Source organism: Podarcis melisellensis (genome assembly GCF_964234715.1).
Source record: "Podarcis melisellensis genome assembly, chromosome: 4".
Lineage (NCBI taxonomy): Eukaryota > Metazoa > Chordata > Lepidosauria > Squamata > Lacertidae > Podarcis > Podarcis melisellensis.
This window is the reverse complement of record NC_138531.1, coordinates 79,397,322-79,419,671: the sequence shown is the minus strand read 5'-3', so window position 1 is coordinate 79,419,671 and position 22,350 is coordinate 79,397,322. Positions and strand designations below refer to the sequence as shown.

The following is a 22,350-nucleotide window of genomic DNA, read 5'->3' as shown; positions in this document are numbered from 1 at the left end:
GAAAAGCAAGCTCCCCCAGCCAGCCTGTCTTCTCCAGAGATGTACAGGTGATGCCAATCCTGGGAAAATTGGGTCATTATAAGCCGCTATGTAAAAGTAGCGTCTATCTTTGCTTCCCTTTTAACAAGATTAGTCTTGCTTTTCTCCTGCTCTTTATGTGGCTGTCTAATGGCCACCTCTTCACTCTCATGCTAATGTGATTAGCTGGGCATGGGGACCATACTGGGAGATACTGTCACAAAGATCTCTTCTTACTTGAGTGCACCTCTTTCCTGAATGCAACATCTTGTGTTGGTAGTCACAGGGGGCATTGTTAACCCGAGGATTCGAGCAGAAAGGGATATTTATGATACCCCCCATAAAACCTGATTCAGAGAGACATTTAGGAAAGGAACTGGACAGAAGACAGATGTGTTTCCTTTCGCAGATGTAGAGTGGGGGGTGCCTCTCACTTGCTTTGCATATGGAACAACTCTTTATGGTGTTTTACAAATGCTTTTTTTATTTACAAGCAAAACATGCCCAAGTTACACAGACACTTTCCACTGGAACATTTATCCTCCAACTTAAGCACATATACACGGAAGTGAAAAAGCACCGATCTCAAGGGAGCTTGCTTCTGAATAAGTATGCAATAGTGACAGCAATAGACACATTTCGGCAATCCTTAGATGTGGAAAAATCTGGTTTTTCGTACATTAGAAGAAAAATAGAATATTTGTTGTTGTTTTTTGTAAAATGTTTATTGGGGTTTTTTTATAAAAGAAATACAAAGATAATAAACAGCATTGCTTTGTTTTAACAAAATTTCATAACTTCTTTGGACCTCCTCACGTCTCCCGCTCCCACTTACATCTTTAATAAATTTTTTCAAGCAAATTATCATCTTATTTGCAATTTTGTAACCACTCATTTAAATATAATGTAACAATTCTCCAACAAATTTTTGTTCTCTTAATCTCACTTATCGTCAAATTCCGATCCAGTTTAGTGATGGCCAATTATTTATAACCAAGCATCCTTCTTAACATTCCACTAAATCACAATATTTTTGTAGATAAATCTTAAATTTCTTCCAATCTTCTTCAATCCTTTCTTCTCCCAGGTCTCGAATTCTGCCAGTCATCTCCGCCATGCCAGTCATCTCCGCCAGAAAAATAGAATATTTGGATGCCATTGGAGTTTTGATCAATCTGAGCAACATAGAATACCAGGTATCCCGTTTTTGATTCATAACAAAACTATCCTAGAACTGATACCAAACTAATTTGCAAAAGCAGAATTAAAGATTTGGTGAATCCGGGTATCAGATTTAACACCTCCTATATCACAACTGATTCCCTTTGCATTGCACCCCTCCTTCTACACATCTGAATAAAGCTGATTATGAACCAGAAAGAAAGAGACATATATTATACAGATTCACTTTTATGAAAATGACACTTCTCTCACAGCCAGGCAGCTCATGGAAAGAACGGAAGAGTGTGATGAGAATTGGCTAGCAATCTATCAGGTAAAACACTTCATCTCAAATCCAACAATTAAAACTCAGGCGACTAGACCACTGACACCATTTGAAAATCTGATTTTGCATAGGACTGAACCCTCTCCCCCCATATTATCAATTTTATGCAAAATACTTACTGACCTAGCCATTGGACAATGTTCGGCTATGAAACAAAGGACCTTGGTATCAAAATTGAAGAAGCAGATTGGAATAGTCTATGGGGAAACCCCCATCACCACTAAATTCAGCATCAACCTGTATTAGGGAAAACTCTTTTAAGTTAATAAACAGATGGCAACCATTTTGGGAAAGAGTATCAACAGAAATAAGCAAAATTACATATCAGGATGTACAATGCAACCCATGCCTAGGTTTGTTAACGATTTTTAAAGAGGCTCCACTTAAATGACTGCACAAGGGACTTTTCACTTTTCTTTTAGTAGCTGCAAGATTGCTCATAGCAAAAAAACTGGAAAGGACTTGATCATCCACACATCACACAAGGGAAACAGAATGAATGGACAATCGCTTTATCTGAGAAACTAAGTAAGAGAGTACATGCAACCGATACAGACAATTTTGCCGAAATATGGCACCCCTTTTATAAAGTATTCAAATGAACATCCTGATGACTAGCACCCACCAACTACACATATAGATTTATGGGGGGAATTGTTTACCACCTTGAGCTGGTTGGAGGAAAGGTGGATTATAAATGTGGTAGCTAAATAATAAAATAATAGTTCCACTGATGCAGTGGTAGCCTGTCATGCTGGAATGTCTTGCTTTACTTTCCTTCCATGCAAAAAATGCCTCATCAGGAATTTTAATTTTTCAGTCTGTTCAATGCAGCTTCTCTGCTTCCCATGAGAATTTTTTTTTTTTTACCAGTCTCACCCCAGGGCAAAGAAAGCACCACTTGTTTTATGTACAGAGCAGACAAAGCAGCAGCGTATTTCATGTATTGATTATTTACTTTGGGAAAGAAAACATCCAGGTTGAAGGTTGGTGCGTTTTCTTTCTGGACAGGAAGAGATAGGGCAATAGAATAGGCAGCCCTTATTCTGCTGACATGGGAACAAAGTGGTGGTTTGTTGGGGAGTGTGTGTGGTTTGCTTCTGTCACACACTTTGGGACACACTCAAAGAGGCCTGACATTTCCATTAGGTTTTTGTGGGTTGGGAAGAACTGGTTAGTGCGTGGGAGGCTGGTCCATTAGGGCAAACAGGATGCTGTCCCACCAACCTCAGCATGCTCTCACCTGGGGACATTCTTATTTTCAGCTGGACCAGGGGGTGTCTATTGCTGTCAGCTACCTCCTCCTTAGTCTCAGTGATCTCCTACTTATACAGCTCAACAAGGAGGAGGAGGAGGACTGTTATATACTAAGCTTGGATCCTAGAGCAATAGGCAGGTGGGATCCTAAAATGCAACAACTGATTGGCTTGCCAGGAGAAGACCAATCAGGTTCCAGGAGGAAGTTAATCAGCCTATCAGGCTGGTAGGATTGTAGAATGCAACAACTGATTGGCCTGCAGGAGAAGACCAATCAGGCTCCAGGAGGGAAGCAGAATCAGCCAATCAGATGGGACTCGTTGTGTAAATAATGTATATAAAATCCTGAGGTTTGGGGAAAATTCAACCACTGTTTTACAAGCTGCAATAAAGAGCATGAAATCACTGCAGGACTCAGAGTATATTTCAGGGACAAAATGGTTGGTTCTGCCTATCACTGTCTTTGGCTCCAGCTTCTGTTGCCCCCCCCCCTCCCCTGGCCTGCCGCTACTGAATTAGCAATGTTCTGGATCCTTGCACTAAGGAAAAGATGGCGCATAAGTGGTGGAACATCTTTTAACAGCTGCACACTCCCATGACACAACTTTACTTTGGAATGCTCTCCCCAGAGAGGCTTGCCTGGTGCTTTCATGACATATCTTTAGATGCCAGGCAAAAGCATTCCTCTTCTCCCAGGTCTTTGGCTGATTGATTTTTGTGTGATCTTTAGATGAAAATTAATAAATGATAATAAGGATAATTTTTTTCTTAACAATGACCTAATATTATCTGGGTTTCATCAGCTGCTGGACTTCCTTGTTGTTAATTCCCCCCCCCCTTTTGCGGTGCTGGTTCCAGGGAGCCTGCCCCCCTGTAGTTCAGTGGTGGGGTTCAGTGGGCTGGTGGACCAATTGCAGAAACAACTAACAGCAGTGCTGCAATCCGTGTTGGCTGGCTGAGTCTGAGCTGTCATTTCAGCTTCCAAGAATGGCATTGTGGGAAGTGTAAATGTACTCAACCAATCAGTACACAGGCCTGGGGCAGTCATGAGGGGCCTGGGGCCCCAGCAGCTGTCCATGGGTGTCGGTGCTGACTCTAAGCCTGTCTATTTTCCTTCTGTTTCTTTTTCTTGCTGTATCTAGCTATTAATTCTAGAAGCCTACAATTCCCCTCTCCTTTCCCCCTTTCCTCTATTGAATGGGCTGTGCTGGGAAAGAGTTAGTACGCAGATTATGTGGGCATTTCTACTGTTGTCTGGTTATATTTTCATTAAATGCAATACAAATATCTGTATTTAACTTTTTTTATAAATGAAATAATAATACTAAGTTTTCTAGATAGATAGAATCCATTAGGAAAGAATTAAATTGCAACTTTTCAGATGTCTAGCGTATTTCTTGGTCATGTGCTCTTCTTAAAAGCAGGGGAAAACAATCAATGAAATGCCCAGAGCCCTAACAGCAGAAACATCTGTTTGATTCAACTTTCTTGGATGAATGAGCAGAAGGAAAAGCTCAACTGATTAACTCTGCAATTTATCCAACGTGGTTTTGGGGTAAACAGAAATCCCAGAAAGGGCTTTTAAGGACACTGAAATTATCCTGCTGGCAACAGACCAGTCGGGCATGGCACACACCAGATTCTTAGGCATGTTATCTGTCACTTGAAGTAGGAAGATATGCCAGAGGGAGTATAGAGAAATTAAAGGCATGCAAATACTGATAACTTATCTGTGGGTGATGCCTTTTACTGCCTTAGTTTAGCATAGGACTATGAAGTTTGTTGTCAGATAAAACAAGCTGGGAGCATGCAAGGAATCGTAGCAGAGGATGATTGGAAAATCTCCCCACTTTTTCCATGCCTGCTGAGCTTTGGGTTGGAATACTAGCTTCTTGCTTACTTAGCTTGAACTAGCTTAACGGTAAAAAAAAGATAGGAGAAAACAATATTTCCTTAAGTAGGTGTATGTGAGTAAATTAACTTCAACACAGCAAACAAAGATGCTTGCCAAATCTGGACAGGGTTGTTATCATTAAAGCAATTATGGGGAATCTATAGGATGCTGCGACCCACACTCTAGGAATTGTACGCTGTGCAACAGAAAACGTGGGAGGACAAAGCTCCGACTCCGTCCTTGAGGGAAGAAAAGCTAGGACATCCATAGGCAAACTCAGCCCTCCAGATGTTTTGGGACTACAACTCCCATCATCCCTAGCTAACAGGACCAGTGATCAGGGATGATGGAAATTGTAGTCTCAAAACATCTGGAGAGCCGAGTTTGCCTATGCCTGAGATGGGACATTATTCAGGACCCTCCTAGGTAGAGAACACAGCCTTTCTACCCTTTCATTCAAAGGAGTTGCCTACCTCCTTAGCTCCACAGGATGAAAAGACTGCACAATGAGGTCAAGGTCATTTAACAGTCAACCACCTTCTCTAGGGAAGTGGAGTTTACTACATTACAGGTCCACTCAACATATGGAAGGCTGACCATTGGCCATGCTGGCTGGGGCTGATGGGAGCAGGAATCACACAAACATCTGGATGGGAGCAGGAATCACACAAACATCTGGATGGGAGCAGGAATCACACAAACATCTTACATTAAAGAGAATTAAGAACAACTCACTGTATTCTGGAACTATCCATTTCCCCACAAAAGAGTTTCTAAGGGAAATTCCAGTGTGAAGTTGCTGCATTATAAATAATCTGGAAATCTGATTTCCTGTCTCATTATAGGAGTTCATTAACAAAGGAGAGCTAGGATGGTTATGTTTTTACCAATTATTGCTGGATGGCCACTTACGTTTTCTTAAGCTATACACAGAATTGCCATACAGTTGCCTCTTAGCTGTAACACTGGGAAGCCCAATCTGTTTTAGAGCTGCTCTGTATCACCCTGACAAACCTGAACTGTTAAATCCATTCGAAACCTCTACAGTGGTACCTCGGGTTAAGTACTTAATTCATTCCGGAGGTCCGTTCTTAACCTGAAACTGTTCTTAACCTGAAGCACCACTTTAGCTAATGGGGCCTCCTGCTGCTGCCGTGCTGCTGGAGCACGATTTCTGTTCTCATCTGAAGCAAAGTTCTTAACCTGAGGTACTATTTCTGGGTTAGTGGAGTCTGTAACCTGAAGCGTATGTAACCTGAAGCATATGTAACCTGAGGTACCACTGTATTCCCTTCCTCAGTGACTGTAATGGGGAATCTAAAAATAGCTGTAACTTTTACCAAAGTTCCCTGAAAAAATAATTCACTATGATTAAAACTTAGATCTGCTCAACAAAAGATCCCACCCACTTCCCTTCAACATTTCCCCACTCAGCTTGGTGTCATTTCTCAAAAAAGCAAAGTGGCAGAAAAGATTGAGTATTAAACTTTGTAGAAAACTGAAGCAACACAGCTGCTAAAAAAATTAGGCACCACGTGATCAACCATGTTAACGGGGGGGGGGGACCGACATCTTAATTTGTTTCATAATTCAGTGTGCACATAGAGTTACCGTATTTTTCGCCCTATAGGACGCACTTTTCCCCTCCAAAAATGAAGGGGAAATGTGTGTGCGTCCTATGGGGTGAATACAGGCTTCAGAAAGCTCTGCGCAGCCCTAAGGAGCCCGCACGAAGCCGCGCTGGGCTCCCGAAGGTTGCGCAGAGCTGCCTGCGCTCCCGGGCTCGGCGCAGCTCCGCGCAACCCCCCGGAGCCCGGCTTCCCCTGCCCCCAGCCGCGCAAGCTCCCAGAGCGATGCCAAAGCTGCGCTCAGCTTCGGCATCGCTCTGGGACCCGTTCTGGGGGCTGGGTGGGAGGGTGGGGGAAATAATTTCCCCCCTTTATTTCCCCCCCCCAATCTAGGTGCGTCCTATGGGCCGGTGCGTCCTATAGGGTGAAAAATACGGTAGTTACCAACCTTCAGCATAGTAAGACTCAAATGGCATATGCCTTGGAGCATGACTGGAGAGTTTATGGGCTGTATTATGACCTGCAAGGGTGGCTACTCTATGGCCCTCCATATTTGCTAAATGCAGTTGCTTGACCATTTGCCATGTCGTCTATCTGAGGCTAGCAAGAGTTGGGAGTCCCCTGTAAAGACACTCCTTCCTTTCTGGCTCATTTACTCTATGCTGAGAACTGTTAAAAGAAAATGAACTGTTAAAAGGAAAATCCTGCTCCCTTTCCCTGCTCCAAGAGCCCATATAGTGTTCTTAAGTGGGTTCCCTATTAATAGGAGAAAATAACAGAGGTCAACGAGAGTATTCTGAGAAGCAAAGTGGCTAGTAAGCCTGATCTTTATTAACTGTTGCAACAGGGTCCCCACTCACCACACGCAGGAGAGAACCCAGAACAATGGTGCACAAGCCCCTATATAGACTTTTGAAACTGCTCACCCTGTAGCTCAAGACCACCCCCAAAATCATACATACATCACAGAAGGAGGCGGTCTACATCAGACTCCTGTCTGCCAGGATACCCAATAATGCTCACTGATTGCTTTACCTGGGCATTCTTTTGTGATGGTAAATACTTTTAGTTCTTGAATCCAGGTCACAGGCTCACTCTATTCATACACAAATACGACCTTAAGACAGGATTTGTAAGCAAAAAGACAAAGGGAAGGCTTTCCCCATTTCCTCCCTCCTTGCAGAGAAATACATTGAGGTCAATTTGGGAGTCAAAATGGTTTCAGGATTGCTCTTCTGTACTATTTCAGACACGTGGTTTATATACTTATGTATGCGTTTGCCTTGTGTTTATGAACGTTTATTTTATATTTAGGACCTTAAAATTATTATAACAGAACCTTTTAAAATTCTAGCCGACTATTAAAATAAATTTGGATTTCAGAACAAGTGCTCCAGTTTACTTCTCCCTCCCATCCCGTTTTCCTTTTGTGTCATGTCCTTTACGCTCTCTTTGCCTTCAAATCAAAATAAAATATTTTTTAAAAAAATTCCTTCCAGTAGCACCTTAGAGACCAACTAAGTTAGTTATTGGCATGAGCTTTCGTGTGCATGCACTTCTTCAGATGCGCACACGAAAGCTCATACCAATTACTAACTTAGTTGGTCTCTAAGGTGCTACTGGAAGGAATTTTTAAAAAATTACGGCAGACCAACACGGCTACCTCCCTGTAACTTTGCCTTCAAATGCAATGCACATTTATTAGATATGTATATACATTTCATAAACGCGCAATACAAGATTTTTGGGAAATAACCCGAGACGCGTGCTTTTTATTCGACAGACTCCGCCCACCCAGAGGGCGAACGCATTGCGCAATCGCGGATGCCGCCGTCTCTTCTCAGGCAAACTCCGGCGCGCTCTCTTTCTCCGCCTTGCCCCGCCCCGTGGCAAGACGGTGGGCGGGAAGGGACAAATTAAGTTTGGCGAGGCTTGGAGGGGCGGGGCTGCAGCGCTACCACGTGGTGCACCGCCGCTCCAAGCATGGCCGGAGAGGAGTCTGCCGTCGAAGAGGAAGATGCCGCCGCCTCCGACAGGCGCAAGCTCAGCGCTTCTCGCCACCGCCCGCCTCCGGCACTCCTGAGGAAAGCCTTCATTTGCTCCTTCCCGGACTGCGACGCCATTTACAACAGGGCCTGGAAGCTGGACGCGCACCTGTGCCGCCACACGGGAGAGGTCAGTTGGGCGGGACTAAGGAAAGGAGAGCGGCCATTGGGCGAGAGCGTGTCCGCAAGAGACCAACCGAGGGGCCAGGTGTGCCGAACCTTGGGGCGCGCGAGCGCAAACTCGACGGCGGCTGCTATTGGAGCGCGGCCTCCCTGGCATAGCCAATCGAGGGGAAGCGGGCCGTCATTGGCCGGTCGGGGGTGACGCGCTTGTTCGGGGCGGGCCTCTCTGGAGATGACGCGTTTCCGGATAGGGGCAGGAGGGTAAATTAGGATAATTTCCATAGAGAAAAATCTCTGGAAAAGTTTCCAGTTATTTTTTTTTTTAAAGAAATCCCCCATCAGCTAAATATGGTATTTGGTGTGCAAGAGCAACTGTTTTGGGAAATTGGTAGGATGTGTAAGATGATGAGTAAAGCAAATAAATTTGTGATATAAAATCAGCTGTCTTTCTCCTTATCAGCTGCCTTTCGTTTGCGATTATGAAGGCTGTGGTAAAGGCTTCACTAGACTCTACCATCTTAAGCGCCATTATCTTACGCACACTGGAGAAAAGCAATTTGTGTAAGTATAGTATGGCTGTGGGTGGGGAAGGTGCTGGAATTGTTACAAAATTGTTACAAAAATCCCAACAGATGTTAAGATCTGCAGTTTGCAGGTTTGCTGCCACAGGAATAGGATTGGGTGAAGCTGGCAGTTGTATGTTTGTGTAACTAATAAGATTAACATATTTTGTTGAGGTTTGGCTAAATGAAAAACTCCAGCCTTGTGGGTGGAGGATATGAAATGAAAACTTTTAAAACAAGTATGGTTCTGGAACATAGGATATTGTAGTTGGGAACACCAGTTTCAGCTTTTAAGTCAGTGCTGGGCAACTTTTTCTCTTTTGAGGTCTGCATTTCCCTCCAAGGCAATCTGTCAGGGGCTTCATAGAACACTGCATTATACTGATCCAGCCAGCTCAGTATTGTCTATAGCAGTGTTTCCCAAACTTTTTTGGGCAACGGCACACCTGTTTACTGAAAAAAAATCTCACGGCACACCACCATTAAAGCCCCGCCCCGTGACGTCAGCGCGCAGCGTCACGCCGGGAGGGACGCACGAAAGTGAAAGTTTTTTCCCTCCCCCTTGCCGGGGAACCTCCAAGCTTTGGGGGTGGGAGGAGGCAGCAGAGCGAGGGACTGAGGGACGGCGGCAACTGAGGCGGCGGCGGCTGTTGTGGTGGCGGCGGCGATAGCGGGCGGAGGAGGGGGCGGCGGCGGGGCTTGAGGAGCCGTCGCCGGGAGTTGCTGCTGCTGTTGTTGCTGCTGCTGCCCGGACATGCCGGCCTCCTCCTCCTCCGCTGTCTCGCGCTCCTCCCTTTTGCACGCGCTGCCCCGCCGCTCGGCACCACCACCGCGGAGCCGCCCCCGGCTCGACGCGGATCCTCGCCGCCGCCGCCTCTCACCGCCCGACTCGCCCGCCTCCCTCCCACGGCACACCAGCCAATGTCTGACGGCACAGTAGTGTGCCGCGGAACACCGGTTGGGAAACACTGGTCTATAGTGACTTGCAATGGCTGTTCAGGATTTCAGGCAGGGTTCTCTGCCAAGTGTACTTGGAGATGCCAGATATGGAACCTGAGTCCTTCTGCATGCAAAGCAGATGCTCTATCACTGAGCTACAGCCTTTCCCTAGCATACTGGTTGTGGGCAGAGCCAAAGCCAGCAGGGGCTAGAGAGTAGGACCCTATATGCATTTTAAAGTAGCATCATACACCTTTGAATAACAACACTCTGCTCCTTTAATAAACTGATTCTTTGTGGGAAGCCATGGCTATTCAAGTGGTATTATAGTGCTTTAAATGTATAATGCAGACGAGGCCTAGGTTGAGCCACCCCCTTTTCTTTCACCTAATGATAATCCCCATTTCCTTCTTCCTGGCACCCATTTTTTTCCTCTCAGCCCAATGACTAGCTTGAGAGGGGAGTGGCATATGACTCTTCCCAGAGGTGGGAACAGTTTACCCACCTCTGTGATATATTATGTTATTCCCCCCTTCCTCTGTGTGTGGTGTTTCTTTTTACTGAGATTATTCATAACAAACTTATTTTAACTAATATATTTATTAGAGAAAAACAATTGGGGGGAACCCTGTACTGACTAAAAAGGTGCACTGGTTTATTTTTAAGATTCATTCATAAAGAAATGTGTGGTGCATCATCTTAGGAGATCTTCCTCCTTTCTCATGCAAGAAGGAATGATTCTTCTAAGATTGGAAGTGCGTGTTGCAACGTATGCCCGCAGCCCCTGAGAACCAATAAAGTATTCCCTTTTACCCTCTTCACAATTATTGTTTTATTCATTAGCCAATGTATACACCTTTAACCAGTTAATTTGGCCAGTTCAATGATTTGACTAAGGTTTCTTTAATTAGCTGACATCTGGAAAGGCCATTTGCACCTGCTTGTATTCTTTCATATTCTTTATAGAGAACATACGCTTGTGTATTTGTAGGTGCAAGGTGGAGGGCTGCTACGAGAGATTTACAACAAAATCAAACTTGAACAAACACATTGGTCGCAAACATTTACAGCATTGTAAGGAATACATAGTAAGTGGCCTTCTTTATTTGCCCAAATAGGCTTCTAATAGGTATATAAATGAATAATGATAAGTAATCCTTTGCTCAGTGTTAGGAAATAATTCATTAAATGTTCTTGACTTATTAACTCTTTTACCAATGTTAGAGCTTAGCCTGTGCATCTAGGTTGTGATTAAGCAGTACAATTATCTGTATACACATGGTCAGCTTTTACCCATTGACAGATATGGCGGGGGGACATACCCTGTTTGCTTGCACGGTGCTATTTGCTTGTAGCTAGCAGTGGGAGCCCAGTCTGTGCTGAGGACTCTAACCAAAGCTTTGCTGCATGCTGTGTGCAGGTAAGATACTAGTGTGTATTACTGGATCAAGTGATTACATTAAACCCCCAAAATCCTGGGTCCTTTCCTCAGCTTTGCCATGGTGAGCTTTATGGCATGATGTAAAATTGAGCATATGCTAGTACTTTACATTAGCCTGCCTCTAACAGTAACTGTATTGATTTTTCCAAACAGTGTGACTTTGAAGGATGTGGGAAATCCTTTAAAAAACACCAGCAGTTGAAAATTCATCAGTCTGAACACACTGGTGAACCGCCGTTCAAGTAGGTGAATATTCCTGTTTTTTCATGAAAATAAGTAGGGAGGTTTTCAGGGTGCTTGTAGGCAGGAATTTTAAATGGTTGCCCTGAGGAAGATGATGTTTTTATTTAACAGAGCCTGAAGACCAAAATTAAAGGCTAAAATTAAAAGCCCTGGGAGAATAAAAAGGTATTTACCAGGCACTTAAAATAGGATGCCATCTCCAACAAGGCCCTCTCCTTATGCAGCTCTGTTAAGCATCATAGATGATGGCACTGTGAAAATAAAACAAAAGCCATCATGATCAGTTAGCTGCCATTCAAGACTTGAAAATGGAAGATGTAACCTAAAAATGTGGCACATTGCGCTTCCAACCGGAGAACTCTTCTTTCCTGGAGCATCATGTCAATTTGGGGTGGGTGAGTGATGGAAGTAAAGGAAAAGTCCACCTTCACTTACACTGTTTATGAACTGGGATTTTTATTTCTTGTTTTGAGTGTTGTGTGTTTTGTTTTTGTCATGTAGATGCAGCCACGAAGGATGCGAAATGCGCTTTTCCATGCGTGCCCATCTGAAGCGTCATGAGAAGATTCACGAAGGTAAATTATTCCTCTTGCTTCGGCGGTGTAAAACCCAGCGCTGTTGTTGCTTTAATGGGTTGCCTTCAAATATAAGGCTCAAAACTGGAAGTTATGGAAGCAGGTCTGCTGGTTTTAAATCAGATTGACGTCAGTCACAGTACATCGGATGTGTGTCATTTCAATAGCAAATGATATGTAGGGCAGGAGTGTGCGAAAAGTCTTTTTTGAGCCTACATTAGGGCTGACTTTGGGGATGATGCTCCTCTTAAAGGTGGTTTGTAAAAAGCCTCTTCCCCATTGATGCCATGCTGGGTTAACGTTTCACTGAGGAATACTATACAAGTCACTGTTAAGAGCAGTGGGGCTAGCCCTTACTGTACCAGAAACTCAGCTTCAAATTGAGGTAATTTGTTTACTGTCTCCTTGGACAGCAGAGCGTGGTAGGAGATGCCCTATAGGAGGGGAAAGAGAACATGTGGCCCTCCAGCTATGGATGACAGCTCTCACCATCCTATTAAGGACTGCCTTACTCCTTATGTTCGGTCTCGACCACTGAGATCTTCTGATAGGGCACTTTTCATTGGTCCCACATACCTCTGAGGTTCAGCTCTGAGGCTACAGTGTGGCAGGCCTTGTCCTGTGGAACTCCTTGCTAGTAGAGGTTCAGCAGGAGTCGTCATTCCTGCTGGTTTTAGATGATACCCTAAAGACTGAGTTATTCAGACAGGCCTTTCAAACTTGAGGTGCTTTGCCAAAAACCTTTTACTGTTGTGTTTGAAAAATGTTTTTACTTAATACTTTGCTTTTTATGTTGTATGCTGCCTTGTGATATACACGAGAGTGTTTGTAAATAAGACAGTCAATCTGTCTCTGCCCATTGGCTGGGGCTGATGGGAGTTGGGAATCCAACAAACGTTTGAGGGGCTGCAAGCTCCCCATCCATGCCCTACAGCATGTGGCTTTGCATATATATATATATATATATATATATATATATATATATATATGCTGTTTAAACTGTTTTTCTTAATAGGCTATGCATGCAAAAAGGATGGCTGTTCGTTTGTTGGGAAAACCTGGTCAGAGCTTCTGAAACATATGAGACAAAGTCATGTCGGTAAGTACTATCATAACTTTTACACATTGATTCAGCTTGAACGATTTCTAATATTGGAAGCCCATTATATACTCTCTTTTTTTCAAAAATAGCAATCATTTCTTCTACTAATAATCCTTTCTTGACTTTGTTTGCTTTATAGCAATACAATATGCTGTGCATGCAACTAGTATCAGATGTGCATTTGTAAGCATGGCTATAATTGTATATCTATACACAAACAGTAATTGCACAACTCTCTTCAGTGGGTTAAAAGCCTGTCATGTATACTCTTGACAGTCATAATAATAACCCTAATGCAGGTCAATATTATTCCTTTTCACAGATGGGGGATTTGAGACTTGGGGGGTTGTAGCTTGTTCAAAGCCACCAAGTGTGTTCATTGCAATGATAAGATTTGAACCAGGAACTGCTTGGTCCACAGCTCTGGACTTTTGGCCACTCTGCTACAGTATCTCATATGTAGGGTGCAAGGAGTATGTGTGTACAGCTGATGGATGTGAGTAGAAAGCAGTTGACAGGGATGGGGAACCTTTTCCTTACAGGTCAGACCTGCCGGGTGGTCCAATTCAGCCTGCACAGTTTTTTTTTTGCCAACTACACCCACCTGCCAGTTACCTGACATGTGACAGACATGGGGAATCGTTGGCCTACCGGATGTTGCTGAAATACAACTCCCATCATCTTTGGCCATGCTCGCTGGGGTTGCTGTGAGTTGTAGTTTGGCAGCTTCAGCAGGGGGCAAAGATCACTCCAACCTGTCATACGGTGTCAGCTGCAGCTGCCCTTTTGTAGGGAGGCTTGCATTTGGTGTCATTTAAATTCAGCAGTGAGTGCAAGCCTTGCTGCTTTCCAGTGGAATTGGGTTCAGCTTAGGTCGTATGATATATCAGGTGATTGATGGGTAGATGCAGCCACCCAACAAACATAGCCTGCAGAAGTTTGCCCACTTTTCCATCTGGCCTGCTAGACGGAACTGGTTCCCCACGCCTGCTATAGCAGAAGGATGTGAGTGCTTGCTGGATTGTACCGGAGCAGGTGATACTCTTATATTATATTCTGCTGCTGAAAATAGTACACACGTAAATTGTTCCTCGCCTTTGAAAAAACAAGAGGTGTCACTGTTTAAATCCTGTTTAGAAATTCATTTATTTCAGGTTTTACATTGGGTTCTCCCCCCCCCCCCCGCCCACTCCCATTTCATTTTCTCTTTCATCTCCAGAACCGATAACCTGCAGCGTGTGTGGCAAAATATTCCGCCGCAAAGATTACCTCAAGTGCCACCAGAAGATCCACGCTGCCGAGCGAGAGGTGCTTAAATGCCCAAGGGAGGGCTGTGGCAGAACGTACACAACCCTGTTCAATCTTCAAAGCCACATTGTCTCATTTCATGAGGCAAGAAGATCGTTCACTTGCGACCACCCTGGCTGTGGGAGAGTCTTTGCCATGAAAGTAGGCGTTCTCAAGTTAACCTTAACATGCACATTTTTCTTCCTCCTCTCTTGGTTGCACATGAATAAACTTTTAATTTTTGTTCTTTGCAGCAAAGTCTTGTAAGGCATGGTGTTGTACATGACCCTGACAAGAGAAAGTTGAATTCAAAAGTAAGTCAGAGGTTTCAGTTTGCTCTCCCCATGCAGTTTTAGGAGTGTGAACCTGCTTTGAATTGCAGGGCCTGAGTGGAGGATGTGACAGGTTTATTACTGAACAGGGGTAATCTGAACACAGGGGGGTCTACATCAGTGTTTATCAAACCTGGGTCTTTGGACTACAATTCCCGTCATCCTTGACCACTGGTCCTGTAAGCTAGGGATATTGGGAGTTGTAGTCCAAAGGGGGGGGGAGTGGGTGACCCAAGTTTGGGAAACTGGTCTACATGATGGAACTAGTTTCTTGAACTTTGCTATTAGCCATTTCTTTGTGCGCTGCTAAAAGCTCATGTTGTTTAGTCGTGTCCGACTCTTTGTGACCCCATGGACCAGAGCACCACAGGCACTCCTGTCTTCCACTGCCTCCTGCAGTTTGGTCAAACTCATGCTGGTAGCTTCGAGAACACTGTCCAACCATCTCGTCCTCTGTCGTCCCCTTCTCCTTGTGCCCTCCATCTTTCCCAACATCAGGGTCTTCTGCAGGGAGTCTTCTCATGAGGTGGCCAAAGTGTTACAGCTTCACGAACTGTCCTTCCAGTGAGCACTCAGGGCTGATTTCGTTAAGAATGGACAGGTTTGATCTTCTTGCAGTCCATGGGACTCTCAAGTCTCCTCCAGCACCATAATTCAAAAGCATCAATTCTTCAGTGATCAGCCTTCTTTATCGTCTAGCTCTCACTTCCATACATCACTACTGGGAAAACCATAGCTTTAACTATACGAACCTTTGTTGGCAAGGCAACCTTTGTTGCCAACCACTATGAGCTTTGATGGCAAAGCTCATAAAAGGTAAAGGTAAAGGTACCCCTGCCCGTACGGGCCAGTCTTGACAGACTCTGGGGTTGTGCGCCCATCTCACTTAAGAGGCCAGGGGCCAGCGCTGTCCGGAGACACTTCCGGGTCACGTGGCCAGTGTGACAAAGCTGCATCTGGCGAGCCAGAGCCGCACATGGAAACGCCGTTTACCTTCCCGCTGGTAAGCGGTCCCTATTTATCTACTTGCACCCGGAGATGCTTTCGAACTGCTAGGTTGGCAGGCGCTGGGACCGAGCAGCGGGAGCGCACCCCGCCGCAGGGATTCAAACCGCCGACCTTTTGATCGGCAAGTCCTAGGCGCTGAGGCTTTAACCCACAGCGCCACCTGCGTCCCATGGCAAAGCTCATAGTGGTTGGCAAATGGGAGCTTATGATTAGGTGATAACTTTAAATGAAATATCCATCAGAGCTTCTTTGTGAAGGTGACCTATATGCACAGGGCTGGGGTGCGTATCTACATTGGCTTGAAGGACCCTGGAGGTGCAGGGTTGATCTGATGTTTTGTATTGAACCTGCTGGCTTGTAGAAGTGCCTGCTCTTTGCCGCCTCCTGCCTACACCTACTTCTTAATTTAAATATCAGAGCAAATATCACAAAAATACTGCTAAGTTGGATCCAGAAATAAGCCAGCTATAAAAGAGGCTGACAGAAACATATTCTCCCGACCCCACCCCATCCTGAAAAATCTCCCAAAGAGAGGGAGAAACTTATTGAAGGGAATATGGGGCAAAGGTTGAGGGGAACCCTGAAAACTGGGCAGAGGAAACTTCCATGAGTAAGATTTCCACTTGTGAAAAGGGCCTCTACCAAAATTTCAGGGATTCCCTCACCCCCAGCGCCAATCCCATTCAATAAAGTCCCCAGGAAACTTATAAGGGAAGTCAGGGGGAACTTCTCTCTGGATCTGGGGCTCTTTTCTGCAAATGGAAACCAAACCCTGAACCTTGTCGCCACTTAGGAAATCAGACAAGAGCAGACAACACTTTACCATCATTTCCCACTGGTTAGCTGCCAAGATTGCTGACCACAAAACGTATACGTACTTCTTTTAAAGTTTTATTGTTTATATGTTTATCCCAATCTGTGAACCACAAATCTATGTGTTTCCTTTCAAAGGTTAAAAAGCCACGTCCTAAGCGGAGTTTGGCCTCACATCTGAGTGGATTCATCCCACCTAAAGCATGTCGAAGGAATGTTTCCTCTGTAGATGAGACTCTGATCACACCTGAAGCGAGCGCCACGTTGCCTACTGTGGAAACACTGTCCCTTGGCTAGAGTATCAGATGAACGTGGAAAATATATTCATGCATATGAAGTTGAAAATGGCTTTATGAAGTAGCCGTTACTGGCAAGTCTATGGAGTTTGTAAAGAAAACTGGAGAGACATTCAATTTTTTTTATATATAAAAAAATTAAATCACTGCTTGAGGGTTTCTGATTCAGTGCTGTCCTTTCTCTTCTCCTTCTCATCCCCTTTGTCCTTCTCCGTTCTTTTGTATTCCTGGATTTCTTTGTTCGACATATGCCTCAATACACACGTGCTCCTTCCTTCTTTGACAGTGCGGGGCTCAGAGAGGTAAGTCGCTTTCCCAGGCATCGTATCCAAAATCTGACCAAAGAATGCCAGCTGAAAAGGAAAAGATGTACTGGCATTATGAATGTATTACTTGAGCCTTTAAAAAAAAAAAAAAAGGTTTAGTGAAAGGACTTGACTGAAGTGTAAAAAAAGCAGACATAGGCTGTTGCTGTAGGAACTGTGGCAAGCAGAAATTCAATCATTTTACAGATTCTGACTTGGGTCTCTTAGAAATGCCTGATGAAGCACACAGCCTCTTCCATCTTGTGTGTTAGTTTAGTGCACTGGTGAGCACCTCGATTGGGGTTGGAGACTTGCCCATCCCCCATTATGATATTCTCATTATCGTTCTGGCAGGTTCTATTGGGAGAGATGCCACTTCACTCTGCATGCTTATTTTCCTCATTTGATTGACAACTGCACTGGGGAAAGATAAGTAGTACCCCTGTACTGGCTCTGAGGCAGGGATCTCCAGCTCCTGACCCCAGATCTCTTCGTAGAGGTCAAAATTAGTTTACCATCACCCTGATTTCAACAGGAATTACTTTCATATAACTATGCTGCTAAGGATTGTAGCGAACATTAAAACGTAAGCCTGTATTCCTTATGCTGGAATGTGTGACATGCTTTAAAGCAGGGATGGGAAACCTGTGGCCCTCCAGCTGCATTGTGGCTAGAGATGTAAAGGACTTCAAATTTCTAATTGTGGACTACAACTCCCATCATTCATGATGGCTGGCCAAGCTAGCTGGGGAGATGGCTACTGGGAGTCATAACATCTGCAGAGTTTCAGGTTCCCCAAAGCACTTCACTCATCAAGGTTATGGGCAAGAAAGAGGGAACTGGCTGTTTGAAATCTTTTTAAAGTATCTAAAAAACAAAAAATGCTCCAAATAGTGTTGGCAGAAACGTAAGTCATACTAAAGGTCAGTTCGCAATACTGGCCAGCTTGACTGTGAGAGGCCCTCCATGAAAACTTTGGTTGTAACTTACCATATTTTTCTGTCCATCAACACCCCTCTTCTGCTGCAGTGTAACCCGGACATGATGCTTCTTGTCAATCCACAGCTGAATCTGTTTTATCTTTGTGTCTAAATCGTGCTGCTCAATTGCTGTGGAAAAGGTTATCTCCTTCTGCTGAACGGGGCCTGTTGAAATGATAAGCAAAGAGATTGTTAGGATTTGTTTTAAAGCAGCTGTGTTCCAAACTAGCTCAGATTCAATTATGTATGGGGTTGTGTGTTTTTTTTGGGGGGGGAGAATCGCAGCATGAATTTCACATGGCAGAAGTATATGAGGTAGCTCCTTATTTACAGAGGCCCAAGTATCCTTAAGAGGAAAAGAAATGTACAGAAAATGGTTTTTCCTGCTCTTCCTTGCTCCCAAGTTGTTGTTTTAATATGGCTAATAAACTGGAAAATGCATATGCTTTTGTTCTTTTTAGAGCATGACTTTGTGTGATGTAGCGATTTGGAACTATGCTCAAGTGGCAATGAAGGAGAGCTCTTTTTTGTAGTCTTAAGAAGTGTGCCTTCTGTCAACAGTGCTGTAGTTATGATAAAGAGCTATGTAGGGCACTAAAATCCCCAAAGCTAGTGGTGGTTCTGGGAACATCTACTTATTCTCTCCCCTCTACTTTCTGCAGTTGTGAACTAAAGCAGTAATATATGAGAGCCTGCAATCTCAGTTTAAAAAATGGAGCTATCCCTGTATGAAATCCTGGAGCAGATACAGCATATTTCCCATTATTTTGATAACCAACTAGGCTAATAAATATGCATTTAGAAACTGGCTCTTAAAAAATATATGCAGCGAAAAAACAAAGGACTAGAGCCTAATCCATCTTTTAAAAAGCTTTTTAGAATTATGGACTGAATAAGTGCTATACATACCATTTTTAGCGCTAGCTTTCTGCTTATCTCTAAGTCTGAGCCGCTCTTCGAGGATCTGCTGCCCGGACATTAGTCTGTACACTGGAGGGTCTGCTTTCTCTTTCAGAAGAACAAGCTTCACTGCTCTTTCATCCATGAGTCGAATCACATCTGCCCTGTGGATGTTTCCCTGGTTTTCGCCATTCTCATCAATCAGCTGAATAATCCGATGGGGGATTTTCCTCCCAACGCTTTCAATTGTATTTTTGAAACTGGTGGTTCTTTGCTTTGCTTTTAGGTTCTCCTTGGCATCTTCATGAGTACAGAATGCTCGTGTAGGGACAGACAGAAGTCCTTTTTGAGAATCCCTCTTTATCCAAGTTTCCGAGGCTGTAGTCCTTTTTGCTGGTTGCACCAAGAAACTGGCGAAATACTTAGAGATGTGATTCGCTTCCTTCCTTCTGGCCTGATCCAATAGTTTCTTTAGGCAGAAGCCAGCCATTCTGGATACATGGGGGTGGGGTGGGGTGCCCAGAAACCTAAAAACAATATTTAAAAATGAGAAAACCTTGTGAAATAGAGTTTCATAAACTGCTTTGAGGTTTTATTACAGCTGAGGTATATATATGTCTTTTGAAATAAATAAAATAATATTTTTTAAAATGCACTGAAGTTGCTTGCTTAAATTATCAAGATATCCTTTCCTATGTAAACACCTGTAAAATTATATTGTATACAAGTTTTAAGGTGCCCAGAAATATCAACATACCCAGGCCTTTGCTGCTGCTTCATTACAATACGTTATTTTTTAAAATTCCTGCCTGTGTTCAGATGTATTGCATCGCATTCTCATTAACATATGACAGGATTTATTTTTAAATTGCACACCCCCTTGGAACTGCTGTGGGAGGCAACAGAACGATACCTAAAGGGTATACAACGCTTTCTTATCAGTTGGACCCTGTAGCAGCGGGAGAGAGTGTGCGCACGCCTGCAGTCCGGCCCGCCACAAGGTCTGAGGGACAGTGAACCGACCCCCTGCTTAAAAGGTTTGCTGACCCCTGCCTTAATAAATATCTAACCCTTTGCATGTATTGGAGGTGCATCCCATTGAGTTCAATTGGGACATTCTTCCTGGCAAGCGTTTTGCAGCCTAGGGGTGCAATCCTATTCCTACTCACCTCAGAGTAGGCCTGATTGAACTCCGTGGGGTTTCCTTCTGAGCAGACATACCTAGGATTGCTCTGTAATTAGGTTGCATGAACTTACTTGCTTAAGAATTTGGACAAATAATGGGGATTTTTTTTTTTTTGGCAAAAGCATGATCGGCGGACTTGATACATGTGTATGTGTGCATATGTATGCATGCGTGTGTAAGAATCTTGCACCCCTTATGACAATGCCAGAGCATAATGTGTTGGGAGGAGATTTTTGCAAATTTGCACATTTCCAACTGTCTGCATACCTGCATTTTGCCAGATTATGTTCCACTGAAGGGAGGATGGTTATGGTCATAAATCAAATTTTTTCATGCTGCCTATGTGTGGTGCTTTATTGACCAATATTATGCGTGCTTGTTTCTATCAAATGTAGTAATCTGCCATGGTATTGCTTGGCAATGGAGAGTGGGAAAGAAAGAAAACGAGAGATTTATAAAGTGGAAAAAAACTGGAGAGGATGAAAAGAAGCAATTTACAGTTCCTGCTCTGGAGTCATCCAGTGAAGCAAGCTGTTTAGGGAAACACAAGAAAGGACTTCATGAAACAGTGCATCATACAATTCTTATAAAAATGCATTGCAATGTGATGTTTGCTCTGTAACTTTACTTTAGTGGAGTGGTGGTGAACTTGCTGTGGGCCTCAGAACGTGGCTGGACTGCAAGTCCCATGGTTGGAATCCAACAACATCCATTGGGACATTAAAGAGAGACTCATTCAAATGAGCATAATATATCGCAGAAACTATGAATGTCAACACTCCTGCTTTCTATCAGCGCATTAGGCCCCCTGCAAATCCTCGTGTATCAGGCGTTTGAAAAAGTGTGCATTTCACCCTGTGTACACGCCAGAGATTTGGGGTGGAATCTCATAAAACTGACTAGCAACTTAATGGGGTACAGCAAAAGGCTTTATATGCAGTATACAACCCGCTGTACCACGCAAGGCTGCTGGAATTTGGGAGACCTGCCCGTCATCCCAGATGTGGTTTCGACTTCTGGCACTGGCCTCTCTCCAGAAGCGCCCTGTTCTCGCGCGTCCCCATTTGGCGCGAGGGCTCGATCCGAAGCCGCGCCTCGAGGCTCTGGCAGGCAGACGCAGCCCTTCTCCGGAGCAGCAAGCGAGGGCTGATCGTTCACTCCGGCCGCGGGTTCAAAGGCCTCCTGCAGGGCGAGCCCTTCGGCTTACCTGTCAGTCCCCCGGGGGCCGTCGGAAGCTCCAGCGCCCAGGAACTGGGGACAGGAAGCCAAACGACCCGTCGGAGGGGAAGAGGAAGGGCTTGCGGAGGAAGCGGGGCGGGGAAAGGCCCAGCCGCTCTGCCGAGAGTGCCTGGCTGGCTGAGCAGGGGAAGGGAAGGATGAAGGGACTAGCCTCAGGCAGCAGGTGCCTCGATCCGGGCGCTGCGTCCTAGCGCGCGCCTGGGGCAGAGCGCGCCACTGGCGGGTGCTCCTTTTGCTCCCTGAAATAGCAGAGCAAATGTTACATTGGCGGCGAGGTTTCACCGCTAAGGACGGACTGGCGCTTTTCCAGTTTGCCTGGACTACAACCCCCATCACCCCAGATCATTGGCCCTGGTAGCTAAGGCTGATGGGAGTTGCAGTCCAGCAAAAGCACGTGGCAGGCCAAAGGTTCCCCCAATCCTGTTGTTATAGCATGGTGTGTACGCAGAGGGTGCCATCTAGCTATCTAACTGAACTACATCTGATCTTGGGAATCATGAGGTAGGTGCAGATGTTTTGCCCACAAGATGACTCATATAAACCTTTCTGTGCTGTGAACCGACCCGAGATCTATGGATGAAGGGCGGCACAGAAATTAAGTAAATTAATGACTAATGAATAAGGGTTTGCAGGGTTTGCATTCTTACATCGTCAGTGACAGTACATTTATTAAAACAAAAAAATTCCTTCCAGTAGCACCTTAAAGACCAACTAAGTTAGTTCTTGGTA

At 44.6% G+C, this 22,350-nt stretch overlaps 2 protein-coding genes and 1 long non-coding RNA gene across 7 annotated transcripts in view; 2 read left to right on the top strand and 1 right to left on the bottom strand.

The window, feature by feature from the left end:
- Positions 1-8,011: 8,011 nt before the first annotated feature.
- On the top strand, positions 8,012-17,153 carry GTF3A (general transcription factor IIIA). Its single transcript, XM_081909417.1, has 9 exons — positions 8,012-8,419; positions 8,873-8,973; positions 10,906-11,002; positions 11,509-11,597; positions 12,100-12,173; positions 13,189-13,272; positions 14,495-14,724; positions 14,817-14,876; positions 16,854-17,153. The coding sequence occupies exons 1-9, from the start codon at positions 8,228-8,230 to the stop codon at positions 17,010-17,012; spliced, it is 1,086 nt and encodes a 361-aa protein (XP_081765543.1). The 5' UTR covers positions 8,012-8,227; the 3' UTR covers positions 17,013-17,153.
- Positions 17,143-19,710, bottom strand: MTIF3 (mitochondrial translational initiation factor 3). Its single transcript, XM_081909448.1, has 3 exons — positions 19,206-19,710; positions 18,307-18,461; positions 17,143-17,364 (listed from the first exon to the last, which is right to left on the bottom strand). The coding sequence occupies exons 1-3, from the start codon at positions 19,684-19,686 to the stop codon at positions 17,155-17,157; spliced, it is 846 nt and encodes a 281-aa protein (XP_081765574.1). The 5' UTR covers positions 19,687-19,710; the 3' UTR covers positions 17,143-17,154.
- LOC309368996 overlaps positions 19,583-22,350 on the top strand; it is a 48,285-nt gene continuing 45,517 nt past the window's right edge. For 4 of the 5 annotated variants that reach the window (XR_014167983.1, XR_014167984.1, XR_014167985.1 and 1 more), the window contains exons 1-2: positions 19,583-19,701; positions 21,571-22,122. This is a non-coding gene — a long non-coding RNA (uncharacterized lncRNA). Of the gene's footprint in view, positions 19,712-21,570; positions 22,123-22,350 lie in introns of all 5 variants that reach the window. The other variant, XR_014167987.1, reaches the window with a different exon arrangement.

Excerpts from the sequence above, each read along its gene's own strand:
- MTIF3 (XM_081909448.1), bottom strand. The coding sequence starts at position 19,686 with ATGGCTGGCTTCTGCCTAAAGAAACTATTGGATCAGGCCAGAAGGAAG. Across the intron at positions 18,462-19,205 it reads GAAAGCTAGCGCTAAAAATG|GCCCCGTTCAGCAGAAGGAG; the intron begins GTATGTATAGCA and ends TCATTTCAACAG. Across the intron at positions 17,365-18,306 it reads TTGATGGACAGAAAAATATG|CTGGCATTCTTTGGTCAGAT; the intron begins GTAAGTTACAAC and ends TTTCCTTTTCAG.
- GTF3A (XM_081909417.1), top strand. The coding sequence starts at position 8,228 with ATGGCCGGAGAGGAGTCTGCCGTCGAAGAGGAAGATGCCGCCGCCTCC. Across the intron at positions 8,420-8,872 it reads TGTGCCGCCACACGGGAGAG|CTGCCTTTCGTTTGCGATTA; the intron begins GTCAGTTGGGCG and ends TCTCCTTATCAG. Across the intron at positions 8,974-10,905 it reads ACTGGAGAAAAGCAATTTGT|GTGCAAGGTGGAGGGCTGCT; the intron begins GTAAGTATAGTA and ends GTGTATTTGTAG.